We start from the raw sequence: 13,675 nt of genomic DNA on the forward strand, positions 1-13,675 counted from the left end.
AAAAACAAGAAAATTATAGATGTTAGTTTATTCATTTTAAATAAGATATTTTTGGTACTTCCCCAGTTATTCCTATAAACAATAATTGATTTAAACAAGTAGACATGCTTTATATCAGAAAACAGAAGTTAAATACAGAAGAATGGAGATTCTTGTTTTTGGCAAATGTATCCAAGGTTTAATATGTTTAATATAAAGCATCTTACAAATAATAATGAAACAGTCACTAAAATGTAAGTAAACAAATATGATAAGTGACTCACAAAAGGAGGAATACAGATGAGCAATAACTAAATGAACAAAAAAGGGTTAATTTTCATATCAGTAGTATAAATGTAAACGTTGGCGATATGCTAACTCTTGCCGAATTACCAAATGAACAAAGGTTTTGTATCCAGTCGTATTTGAAGTTGAGGTGGCATGAAGGCCCACCCTGGAGAAAGCTGTTTGGCAGGTACATCAAAGCCTTCTGCTGTGTGTTCCTCCCACATATATTTACATTCAAGGAACTCATTATAAGGAAATGGTAAAGTTGTGCACAGATTGAATTCCTAGATCTTCACTAGGGTTTGGTTTATGATACTGAAAATGAATAAAAATAAAGTAGTATGACTAATTAATCTCACCTCCCTCCGCCCTTCATTGACACCCACATTCTGTTTAAATCACACCTGTTCTCAGGGCTGCCTGACTTTGTCTTCTCAAACAGATGTTTGCAGCTGGCACAGGGCTCCTTATTTCCTTCACCTGTCAGTTCCTTCAGCTGTCTAGTCATTTTTGATAATTAGTCTTGCATGGCCTTTTGTGATAACTTTCACAGTTACACGCTGTCTTAAAATCTGATTCTTTCCCTTACAGTATTAATGGGGCATGTGTTCGTTAATCAGCCTCCTCTGATAAGAGTGCCAGTTTCTGGGGCCACCTCACCCCACCACTGGGTGTGCAGCTGGACTGGGATAGGCCCTTGGTTGAGTAATTGAATGAGGGAAGGTATGAAAATTACTTACTGACGGGGGTCCTAGTAAAAGGGTTGTGAGTTGCCACTTTCAGTGTCCAGGAAGACTTCTCTGCAAACACAACAGGGTCTGGTCCCTCTGGACAGGGGAGTCAGAGCATCTGCAGTTTCTCCTTGCCATCAGCTGCTGCCTTAGCTACTTCCTCAAATGCAAGCCCAGGCTCTCTGCTTTGCCCATCTCAAACGTGGCCAGGGGCTATGAATAACCATTGTCTGCTAGTAAACACTGTGCCCTGTGAAGGCCCTTTGTCTCAGAGCACAGGTCTGCATCACCAGGCTGTCTCCCAGGCTTCCGCTCTGACCCTCTTTAGTACCTATTGTTTCCCAAACTCACTGCACTAGGATATTTTTTATTAATATATGTTTATGCAGATGCATATTTATATAATATATTTATATACATGCACAAAGATATGCATGGTTATAGATAGAATTCTAATTCAGCTGAAAGGAACAGATATGTGAAATCAGGGACACAGGGTCACTGTAGAAATAGCACATCAAGGTTCAGTGAAACGTTGCCTCTCTCTGTCAGCTTATTTCACTGAGCATAATGCCCTCAAGCTCCATCCAGCTATCGCAATGGAAGGGTTTCCTTTTTCTCATGCATGAATAATATTCTATGTATATAAACACAATATAATTATATATATATGTATATATATTTATATAAAACCTCACTTCTTCTTTGTCCATTCATCCATCGATGGACACAGGTTCTTCCCACATCTCAGCCATTGTGAATAATGCTGCAGTTAAGGGGAGGATGCATGTGTCTCTTTACAATCCTGGGTTGCTGAGGTCAGATGGTGTTTCTATTTTAAATATTTGAGGAGCCTTCACACTTTTTTTCAGTGTTGCTGCACCAATCTGCATTCCCACCGACAGTGCACAGGGGTTCTCTTGTCTTTTTGATGACAGCCATTTGAGTGAGATGATACTGCATGGTATCACTTATATGTGAAATCTCAAAAGGCAAACTCCTAGGAAGTGGAGAGGTGAATGGCACGCAGGGGCCGCAGGAAGCAGGGAGAGGTTGGTAAGGGTGCAGACTTTCAGCTGTATGATAAATAAGGTTTGGTATCTAATGTAAAGGATAGTGACTATAGTTGATAACACTGTATTGTACAGTGGAAATTTGCTGAGAGTAGAAGTTAAAAGTTCTCACACCAATAAAATGTAATGTGATGGGTGTGTTAATTAACTAGATGGGAAGACTCCTTTTACAATGTACATGGGCAGGCAAAAGTAGGTTTACAGCTGTGAGTATGCAAAACACAGTTTGTTGTATATTTATTTATTAATTAATTATTGTATTTTTCATGCTAACAACTGTAAACCTACCTTTGCCCATGCCTGGTTACATAAATCAAGTCACCACAATGTATACTTTAAATATCTTACGGCTTTGTCAATTGTACCTCATTAAAGCTTGGAAAAAAATGATGAAGTAAACCCAAGTAACTAGTCTTACAAAATTTTCTATTTTTTTTTAAAGAAAAAGATTGAGTAGAACATGGTAGAAATTTAAGGTACAGGTTAAGCCATAGAGAACAAAAGTCTCATTGGTTGTATAGATTTAGCACTCAGCAATTTTTTTACCTCTGCATCTCTAAATTGGACTTCTAGCTTTTATTTTGTAAAATTATAAACCGCCTTATTCATGGGAAAACACAGAAATAACAATAATATTGCTTTAGCAAAATTTTTCAGCCAACCTTTCATGTTCTTCTATTGTATTTTCTTCCTTTTGGGTCCAAATACTGGTTCTCTATTTATTAATTGCATGGCCTTGGACAAGTAACCTCTCTGTGCCTCAGTTTCCTGGCTCTAAAGTGGGGACCACCACCTCTAGGGTAGTTAGGAGGATTTAGTGAGAGAATGTGTAAAGATGCTAAGACGGCTGCTCTCTCCGTGAGCCTTAGTGATGACGGAACGTTGTCCCTCTGCTTGTGGGCGTCCTGCACACTGCAGGGCGCAGCTAAGCCCCAGAGCCCCTTCTCTGTCTTTTCCTCTCAGTGTCTAAATAAGAGGGGCACACACTGCATACAGGCACAGTCCTGTTTTCCGGGAAGTATTCTCATCAGAAACTACCGGAATATATGTTTACTCCATAGATTAGGCTTCTTTCATGTTTATTATAGCTAAGTCCTTACTCGCTCTTGATTGAGATTTGGAATCTAATTAACCAGTTAAAATTCTGGGGTTACTTTTGAGAGTGTCATTGAAACAAAAACATGGATTAAGTCAAAGTGAAATTTACTCAGATGGATTCAGAAGGATTGAATTAATACGGAGTCCAAAGGGCCCTCATTTAGAGCAGAGGGAGCATTTACTGGGGATACTGGGCTGAATCCACTGGGCTGACTGGAGTACTTATTATTAGGGAGCTAAACAGCTGCAGAGGCTTTGCTAATGTCACAGAGCACCCCCCATGACTTTGCTTCACAGACATGTTTGAGATATTTGCGAATGGACAGCTTGTATTTTTATTTGTTCAATGAAAGCACACTCTTATTCTAGCTAAAGAATTGTAATTATTTTATAGGTCTTTTATTTTCTTCTGTCACACAAATTTCAGGATAGAAATCTATGAAACCCAAACTAGACCATTTATATTTTGTAAAAAATTAAAAATATACTCTGTATCTCAAAACCTTTATAAGATACATGTCTGAACTACAAGTTAATTCTTAGGGCAGTGTTTCCAAAGTGTGATCTCTGTGCCAGTGGCATCAGTAACACCTACAGCTATTAGAAATGCAAATTCTCCCTCTCCACCTCAGACCTCCCAAAACAGACACCACCCCACTGGCTCTGAAGCACATCAAGAACGAGAACCACTGATTGGGGACTAGCTACATTTTAGGACAGTGCTCTATGACAAAAGACACTATTTTTGTTCATATTTTTGATCAGGAAAGGTTGGGCATACTTTGGGTTAATTATTTTATTTAATCCAATGTTATTCAAAATTATATAAATGAAACTTATTTTAGTACATTTTACTGCTATTAAAATACAGTTTGCTCACTGGTCTTCTCCTTCTATTCTTTCCGCTCTGATTCTCCACATGGCAGACGAGTTGGATTTTACGTCAACACTTTCAAAAATGTCTCAAGCCTCGAGGCCAAGTTTCATAAGGAAATTGCAGTGGTGAGTAATGATGATTATTTTGATTTATGGATTAGAAAGTAAATGAACATTTATTCCAGAAGCAGATGAAGTGGCAGAGCATTATGCAAAGAATGAGCTCACTTCCTTGCTTTTAATAGTGTATTATTACTCTCAGTAATAGTTTTACAATTTTTGTTGTTATTGTAAGCGCGTATTTCTCTGTGTCTTTCAAAGATTTTAGTTTGTGGGTATTCAAAAATGTTCCCATGGAGCACCGGCTGCTTTTATTTCTCTTCTGAAATTCTTTTTTTTCATTGTCACAGTTTCAGAGTTTTGGGTTATTGTTTTTTTAAGTCGGTTTTTAAAATGTTGGAGTTTGAAGTGGTATTTTAAGCAGAGGAAATATTTGTCTCCCAAGTATTCAGATTATCAGCAGCTGTGCTGCCAACTGTTATTTTTTTATTTTAGCAGGTGGTGGTATGTAAACAATTTTTTTTCATTTTGTTTTCTGCTCCATACTCTGGTAAATAAATATATTTTAATTTTTTAAGCTTGTTTGTGTTTGTGGCCTTTCAGTTTTGACATGAATTACAACTTTTTATGAACAATCCCTTTTAGAAGGCAGTAGCCTGAGGAGGCATCACAGTGACTTGCAGCTAATAGACAGGTTGCCTCTGTCCCCTTAGCTTTGCCACAAACTCTATGAAGTGATGACGAAACTGGGTGACCAGCATGCTGACAAGGCCTTCACCATTCAAGGTGCTCCCAGGTAGGCCAGGTTTGTCAAAGCCAAGTTCATGTTCATTCTCCTTTTAGACAATGCTTATTGCACTTTCTGCAGTCTGTACCAGCCTGTACTGTTCTACTCACCTTGTGACACTCTAGGATGAGGGCCCTTCCCGGACAGGCAGACACCAACCTCAGTTCTGAGCCTTGACATTTACCCTCCACCTCCAGATGTGCCCACCTGGTCTCTGCTCAGTGTCACAGTGGAACTGACCTCTGCCTCTGCTTTCCATGGCACCTGAGTGCAGTGGTATACATTTTAAATGATAATTTCTAGTTGTGCACTGACATTATCGTTGGTGATGATGTACTCAATCTGTTTTGGGAAAGGAAAGATTAAGTAGGTGAGACCTCACCATCATCTTCTTTTCTAACTCCAGCTCGCAAACACTGTATTGTTTGGTTTTTTGCACGTGGCTATGTTGAGTATGTCAGTCAAATGCACCACAGGCTCAGTGATTCACAGGTCAATTGTCTGCATTGCCAGGGCTGTTTGGCTTTTCACCAGCTTTCTCCTGTGATTTTGGAATCTGTCTTATGCCATCCTTCTCAGGCATTTTGTACACAAGGAATGTAGGCAAGCGAGCCTTGGGCTGGAAATGACTCTATACTTGGTGAACGTGCAATGCCTTCTTAAGTCCGAGAGCCTCTCTGATTAAAGATCTTATTTCTTTTTCTAAATCAATAGGGGGAAAATGATGCTATTGGACTAAACAGCTTTAAGGTAATAGGCAGTTGTGACATTCTATACTTGCAATACACTCAGATACACATTTCTAAAAATACACATGATCATACATAGGCACCATCACCTCCATAGGCCAGTGTTTGGAACTCTCTGGAGGCTGCTCATAATCTTTGGACTTATGGTCTCTGGTCTGCCTGCTGTGCTGAAGAGGCGTGAATGTATCTTCTCCTTCTAAGAGAAAGAATATTGCCTAAAAGAATACATGAAAGGGGTAGAGGTACTCTTTCCAGTATAGCCAGGAACAAAGTAAGAGTTATAATATCAAAATGACATTTGGGTGTTTTAGAAATAAAATAAAGTACATCAAAAAAATTAAGGGAGCTCCTTTATAGAGAGAGGAAAGGAACAAATCTGAAACTTTCAAAGTTGCTAAATCAGATAAAATGAAGAGAGTGGGACCATGGTCATTTAACAGATGTGGTGAGTGAGCACAGCTGTCTCTGTCTCCATTGGAGTTGTGCTTCCTGGAGAGGCCAGGATTGCCGGCCACAGCCCCAGTCATGTGACATGGCCAAGTTCTCTCTATAGGACCTGATCCCTGGTAGACCAGGCTGCTGTGTACATGCTTGTTTATTTGGGGGTGCAGATCCTGTTTCCTCAATCTGTAGACTTTTACAATTCTTAGAGAACAGGTACGCTCTCAGCCATTAAACTGGGGCTGTTCACATGCACCTGACCTGGTGCAAAGGATGCTGTGGATTGTCAGTAAATATTTCTGACTCTGGTCCATCATATAATTTATTTGCAAATGTCAAGGTGCGTGAGTTGAGTCATTCTTCTTTAAGGTGTGGAAGCAAAAACAGTTAATGAATTACTTTCAGGGTGTTATCTGAAAGCACTTCTACAAAATCTATACTATCCTAAGGATGCCTTTTAACATGAAATTTATAATTATAACATAGCAAGATTCTCTTTTTCTTTTTTATTTTTTACATGAGAGGAGGGGATAGTGAGATAGACTCCTGCATGTGCCTTGACCTGATCTACCCAGTAGCCCCTAAGGCCGATGCTCAAATAAACCAAGCTAACCTCAGTGCCTGGGGCCAGCACTCAAACCAATCAAGCCACTGGCTATGGGAGGAGAAGAGGGAGAGAAGGGAGAAAGAGAGAAGGAGAGAAGCAGATGGTCACTTTTCTTGTGTGCTCGGACTGGGAATTGAACCCAGGATGTCCATATGCCAGCCGACACTCTATCCACTGAGTGAACCGGCTAGGGCCCCAAGATTCTCTTGTAAATCAAGAATGCACCTGACCAGGTGGTGGCGCAGTGGATAGAGCGTTGGACTGGGATGCGGAGGACTCAGGTTTGAGACCCCAAGGTCGCCAGCTTGAGTGCAGGCTCATCTAGTTTGAGCAAAGCCACCAGCTTGGTCCCAAGGTCACTGGCTCGAGCAAGGGGTCACTCGGTCTACAGAAGGCCCACGGTCAAGGCACATATGAGAAAGCAATCAATGAACAACTTAGGTGTCACAATGAAAAACTGATGATTGATGCTTCTCATCTCTCTCCATTCCCGTCTGTCTATCCTTATCTATCCCTCTTTCTCACTCTTTCTCTGTCTCTGTGTGAAAAAAAAAGAATGCAGTTAGTTCAATTAATTCACCTTATTAATGAAAGATGCTTGCGAATCCTGGTTGGCATAGTGGGAAGAATAAGATTGCATTAGTAAGGTCTGAATTCAGATCCAGTAAATTGCCCAGTGACTTTAGGGACTTTTAACTCCTCTACACGTGGATTATGGTGACTAGAGATCTATGAACAGTGTCTGGCACACAGTGGTCAATAAATGGTGCTAGTTATTCCATTATCCATTAATAACCACCATAATTAACATGGACGGGAGAGTAGGTAACAAATAACAGCTGTTAGGGCTCAGGGTTTCTCTGGGATGGAGGACCCTGATAAGTAGATCCTGCTCTTTAGAAGGCCCCTGGCTTATGTCTCGTGTGCTCATCTAGTGACTCGGGTCCTCTCCGCATTGCGAAGACTCCATCGCCGCCCGAGGAGCACTCCCCCATGCCGAGCCCCACGGCTAGTCCCAATCACATGCTGGCACCCGCGTCTCCCGCACCTGCGCGGCCTCGGTCACCTTCTCAGGTAGGAAGAGATCAAATATATTGGGCAACTGGAAGAGTTCATGATGGGATGGTCCCATCTGGGACTGTCCTGCGGGGCTGGGGCATTGAGGAGTTTCTGGTTGGGAGACTGAGGTGTGGATCTTCAGGTGTTGTGATTGTCACCAAGGAATCAGTACATTTTTCTTGTTGGATTTTTTATTTTCTTGCACACCCTATACTTCAGCATTTTATCTTAGCTTTGCCAGGTAACTTGATGCCCTCTCTTCCCATCTCTTGCTCTCAGAATCCTCTCTTTCAACGTTTCGGTTAACCCTGCCTTCTCCATGCAGCCTGCCTGCTGTAGAGCTTTAGGGCACATTTGGGGCACCACGGCAAGGAAGTGGTGCATGGGTGCACCCTTGCACCCTGTCTGACCTGACGTGTGTGGCAGAGGCAGGGCTAAATACTCAGATGCTCAGGAAACCAGTGACTGCGGAAACTAAGGCCGTGACGGGGAAGGACAGAGAACAAGTGTCCACACGGCTTCCCTTTGTCTGCTGAGAATGCAATTTCGTTAGGAAATCTGGTCTCCAGTTTGGTTCAGGCTTCCACGTGCATAGCTGAGACTCAGTCAGGAATCTCACAGGGATACATGGAACAGCTCTCTAAAGTTCTTTCAAAACCAGGAGTGGAAAATGAGATATATGCTGCCTGTAGGTAGGCTCACTGATTCCAGTGAAAAACTTGTGTACTTTTAATTTTAAAATTCTGATTTATTGCTGAAGTGAGGAATCATTTTCATTTTGCTTCAGAGCAGGACTTGCCTTAGTTTAACTGCAGAGAGGCCTGGCCCTGGCCCTATGGCTGGTCCTTGTGTTGAGGCGACTGGAGCCTCAGGGCCTGAATTATTCTTACTGGGCCAGTGCTAGTCAGGGCTCAGAGAGCCCCCAGCAGACGGCACACTTCACCTTAATCAGATGGACTTGTTTCTCTATACAGGTCTGAATTTCGGTCAGCGAGCTATCTGTTCTCCAAGCTCTATTCACAGGAGATTCCTGCATGCCTCACATGTATTCTTTGGCTGAATTAACTACTCTTTGTGTTTAATGCCTGTAGACAAGGAAAGGGCCTCCTGTCCCTCCTCTGCCTAAAGTCACCCCCACAAAGGAACTGCAGCAGGAGAACATCATCAGTTTCTTTGAGGACAACTTTGTCCCAGAAATCAGTGTGACGACACATTCACAGGTGAGTGCTGTGCAGAAGCGGGTGTCCAGAGGCCATGGTGGAGGGCCTCTCAGGGTCAGCTGTAAAGAAAGTGAGGGTTGGAACCAGCAATGTGATCTCAGATGCCATTCAGGTTTGCTTGGTATGGCTAACACATTTTTAAGTGGGAGATGTACATATTTGAAAATACTCATTTTTGATTAAGATTAAGCAACACATACTTTTTGTAGAAAATGGGAAAATACTAAAAAATGTAATCACTAATTCTCAGTAATCACTAATTCATACCACTCTTAGTCATGAATATACTTGGGTTTATTTTCTTTTGATCTTTTCTTCTTAGTTATATATTGATTTTGCTCCACAAAATTCAGATTGTGTTGTTATGTATTCCTGACTTTTCTACTTAATCACATTGAGTATTTTTTCATGTCATATAGTATAATCTTTTTAAAAAAAAATTTAACCAGGCCCTGGCCAGTTTGCTCAGTGGTAGAGTGTCGGCCTGGCGTGCAGGAGTCCTGGGTTCAATTCCTGGCCAGGGCACACAGGAGAAGCACCCATATGCTTCTTCACCTCTCCCCCTCTCCTTCCTCTCTGTCTCTCTCTTCCCCTCCTGCAGCCAAGGCTCCATTGGAGCAAGGTTGGCCTGGGCGCTGAGGATGGCTCTGTGGCCTCTGCCTCAGGCGCTAGAATGTCTCTGGTTGTGACAGAGCAACGCCCCAGATGGGCAGAGCATCGCCCCCTGGTGGGCATGCCGGGTGGATCCCGGTGGGGCGCATGCAGGAGTCTGTCTGACTGCCTCCCCGTTTCCAACTTCAGAAAAATACAAAAAAAAAAAAAATTTAAAAATGTTTAACCAAAGTATTCTGTCAGATGACATAGCAACCCCTGATTGCGACCACAGGTTGCTTCCAATTTCTCAATGATTTCACCAGCACTTTCATAAACATCAGTACAAATGAATTCATGTTTGCACCTCCTATTACTTTGTTCATATTACTTCCTAGGAAAGAATAGGAAAATGAAATTAAAGAGGGTAATACTTTTAAGTCTTCTGCCCTTCAGCAGGTGTAAATCTGTTCATGTGCATGATGTGGCAAATGGAGAGGTCAGTGTTCCCCTGGTTTCAGAGACACCTGAATGCAGGTGCTCCACCTGCCATTGCCTTCAGTGGGGCGTAGACCTGTCCCTGCAAGCAGCTTGGTTGTCCAGTTGTCTGGGAAATGGCCTTGACTCCCAGAGTTGTCCCTAATGTCATTAAAGCCACATTTTTGTTTCAAGAGTGAAAGTCTCAGTCATGCCAATATCATTCCTCCCTGTGTTCTCAGGATCAGAAATAGTAGAAGGAATGTACTGATATCAGAGGGCTCAGAAACTAAAGACTGAGAAGCAGTCTGTGGCGAATCATAATTGGCCATCCCTTTTGAAGCCATTTCTCAGTAGACACGGTGCTTTTAGCTGATTATTTTCCTCCTTCTGTTGTTTGTATGAGATGCTGAATTTGGTCAGTTAACTAGGGCTTGAAATGAGATTTAGCAGCTCCTCTGAGGAGGGCAGTGCATGTTTATCAGTGTAAAGTCAAATTATGCCTGTGGATACATAGACGCTGCCAAGAATAGCTGTCTTGAATCAAATGATCTTACCCTGCATCTGCCCGGCACCAAACATGAGCAGTGTGCATTCCCAGCTTCTGTTGTCCCTTTGCGCGTAAGCTAGCAGCTCAGTTTTACCCCCTTTTGCTAGATCAGTTCTCAGTTTAGAGGGTTTTAGGGTGATATTGTCCTTATTCTCAAGTTGCTTTCACCTGGGCCCTTTGAGAACACCCTCCCAACTCCATCAGAGATAGAGAACGTGGCCACCTAGAAACCAGGTGCGCTTAGCTGAGGACATCATGATTCAGCAGCTGAGACAGCTGAAGTAGAGAAAATGTGACATGTAAACTAATTCTGAAATAAAGATGGGGTTCAAGATTGTTCTTTCTTTTAAAATGTGTTTTTATTTGTAGTTTGCTGACTCACAGATAAGGATCCTTCATGGTGAGGGGAAAAAAAAGAGCAAAGCACTTTTTGAAATCACATATGCCAGAAGAGGCCTCTCAGTACTTCTAGGAACATTAGCTTTGGCTGGTATTGTTGAGTGAGTGTGATGAGAAAAGTCAGTAGTTGGGAGAGAGAGAAGAGAGCAGCTTTCAAACCAGAAGCTGTCCATCTGCTGTGGCTGCCGGCCCTATGTGGCTAGTCTCTGTGAACTCGTTGTTGGTGGAAGGGGGGTGAAGTATCTGTTTCCTAGTACCTCTCTACCTTACTGGCTGTGTGTCATGTCCATCAGTCTGCCAGGCAACTTGCAAGAACTACCTACCACAGACATGACGGGAGTGCATTTTTGGGGTTCAATATCATTTATATAGTGTAGTTTTCTTTTCATATGAAAAGGAGGCAGAAAGGGTTTTTTTCCATGTATTCTGAATCTGAGAAGCAACATGGCTCTAGCAGGTGGAACATGGCATGTGACTTGAAACACTTCCATTGACTCAATGGCTGTTGGTTCCAGGTCATGATGCCAAGAGTGGGAGTGAAGCAAGGATTAATATTTCAGTCTACATTTTAGCTTCTGGAGTGGTACAGTCTAGCTTTATTTTAAAATTTACACATGCTGGCTTTTCATGAAGTACGTTAACAATTGACAGTTGCTTTTCTTCTGTAGATATTAATATAGCCATTTTGTGTTACTTCACCATTCTGGGTCTCATCCAGCAGCTTCCAAGTAAGGAGATCTGTTCTAGGGACCAAGAATCTTCCTTGGTAGCAAGCTCCCAGGTGATGCTGATACTGCAGGTCTGAGATCACATGTGAGAACCAGTGCTTTACAACATTGAAATTCCACATGGTATAGACTTGTGGCCATGAACTAAGTACCACAGCAAGTTAACAGATTTCTTCCAGGAAAACATTCAGCTGAGTCAGGTGTATGTCATGACTGACCATTTATAATTGCTCCATTTAAATATCATGTGACTTTAAATATGTTCTTTATTTAGGTCTGTTGGACTTTTTTTTTTTTTTAAATAAATTTTTATTAATGGTAATGGGATGACATTAATAAATCAGGGTACATATATTCAAAGAAAACATGTCTAGGTTATTTTGTCATTAAATTATGTTGCATACCCCTCGCCCAAAGTCAGATTGTCCTCCGTCACCCTCTATCTAGTTCTCTGTGCCCCTCCCCCTCCCCCTAACTCTCTCCCTCCCTCCCTCCCATGTCCTCCCTCCCCCCACCCCTGGTAGCCACCACACTCTTGTCCATGTCTCTTAGTCTCGTTTTTATGTTCCACCAATGTATGGAATCATGTAGTTCTTGTTTTTTTCTGATTTACTTATTTCACTCCGTATAATGTTATCAAGATCCCACCATTTTGCTGTAAATGATCTGATGTCATCATTTCTTATGGCTGAGTAGTATTCCATAGTGTATATGTGCCACATCTTCTTTATCCAGTCTTCTATTGAAGGGCTTTTTGGTTGTTTCCATGTCTTGGCTACTGTGAACAGTGCTGCAATGAACATGGGGCTACATGTGTCTTTACGTATCAATGTTTCTGAGGTTTTGGGGTATATACCCAGTAGAGGGATTGCTGGGTCATAAGGTAGTTCTATTTTCAGTTTTTTGAGGAACCACCATACTTTTCTCCATAATGGTTGTACTTACTTTACAGTCCCACCAACAGTGGATGAGAGTTCCCTTTTCTGCGCAGCCTCTCCAACATTTGCTATTACCCGTCTTGTTTATAATAGCTAATCTAACAGGGGTGAGGTGGTATCTCATTTTAGTTTTGATTTGCATTTCTCTAATAACTAATGAAGCTGAGCATCTTTTCATATATCTGTTGGCCATTTGTATCTCTTCCTGGGAGAAGTGTCTGTTAATGTCCTCTTCCCATTTTTTTATTGGATTGTTTGTTTGTTTGTTGTTGAGTTTTATGAGTTCTTTGTAAATTTTGGATATTAGGCCCTTATCTGAGCTGTTGTTTGAAAATATCATTTCCCATTTAGTTGGCTGTCTGTTTATTTTGATATCAGTTTCTCTTGCTGAGCAAAAACTTTTTATTCTGATGTAGTCCCATTCATTTATCTTTGCCTTCACTTCTCTTGCCATTGGAGTCAAGTTCATAAAATGTTCTTTAAAACCCAGGTCCATGAGTTTAGTACCTATGTCTTCTTCTATGTACTTTATTGTTTCAGATCTTATATTTAGATCTTTGATCCATTTTGAATTAATTTTAGTACATGGGGACAGGCTGTAGTCGAGTTTCATTCTTTTGCATGTGGCTTTCCAGTTTTCCCAACACCATTTGTTGAAGAGGCTTTCTTTTCTCCATTGTGTGTTGTTGGCCCCTTTATCAAAGATTATTTGACCATATATATGTGGTTTTATTTCTGGGCTTTCTATTCTGTTCCATTGGTCTGAGTGTCTATTTTTCTGCCAATACCATGCTGTTTTGATTATCGTGGCCCTATAATATAGTTTAAAGTCAGGTATTGTAATGCCCCCAGCTTCATTCTTTTTCCTTAGGATTGTTTTGGCTATTCGGGGTTTTTTATAGTTCCACATAAATCTGATGATTTTTTGATCCATTTCTTTAAAAAATCTCATAGGGATTTTGATGGGAATTGCATTAAATTTATATATTGCTTTGGGTAATTTGGCCATTTTAATTATATTTAT

At 41.3% G+C, this 13,675-nt stretch overlaps 1 protein-coding gene across 6 annotated transcripts in view; it reads left to right on the forward strand.

Moving 5' to 3' along the window:
- AMPH (amphiphysin) overlaps positions 1-13,675 on the forward strand; it is a 367,517-nt gene that overhangs the window by 275,441 nt on the left and 78,401 nt on the right. For all 6 annotated transcript variants that reach the window (XM_066388207.1, XM_066388206.1, XM_066388210.1 and 3 more), the window contains exons 8-11: positions 4,096-4,171; positions 4,819-4,901; positions 7,625-7,763; positions 8,840-8,968. In XM_066388207.1, the coding sequence (XP_066244304.1) occupies positions 4,096-4,171; positions 4,819-4,901; positions 7,625-7,763; positions 8,840-8,968 (427 nt within the window). The remainder of the gene's footprint in view (positions 1-4,095; positions 4,172-4,818; positions 4,902-7,624; positions 7,764-8,839; positions 8,969-13,675) is intronic.

The sequence above is a fragment of the Saccopteryx leptura genome, chromosome 6 (assembly GCF_036850995.1).
Source record: "Saccopteryx leptura isolate mSacLep1 chromosome 6, mSacLep1_pri_phased_curated, whole genome shotgun sequence".
Classification (NCBI taxonomy): domain Eukaryota; kingdom Metazoa; phylum Chordata; class Mammalia; order Chiroptera; family Emballonuridae; genus Saccopteryx; species Saccopteryx leptura.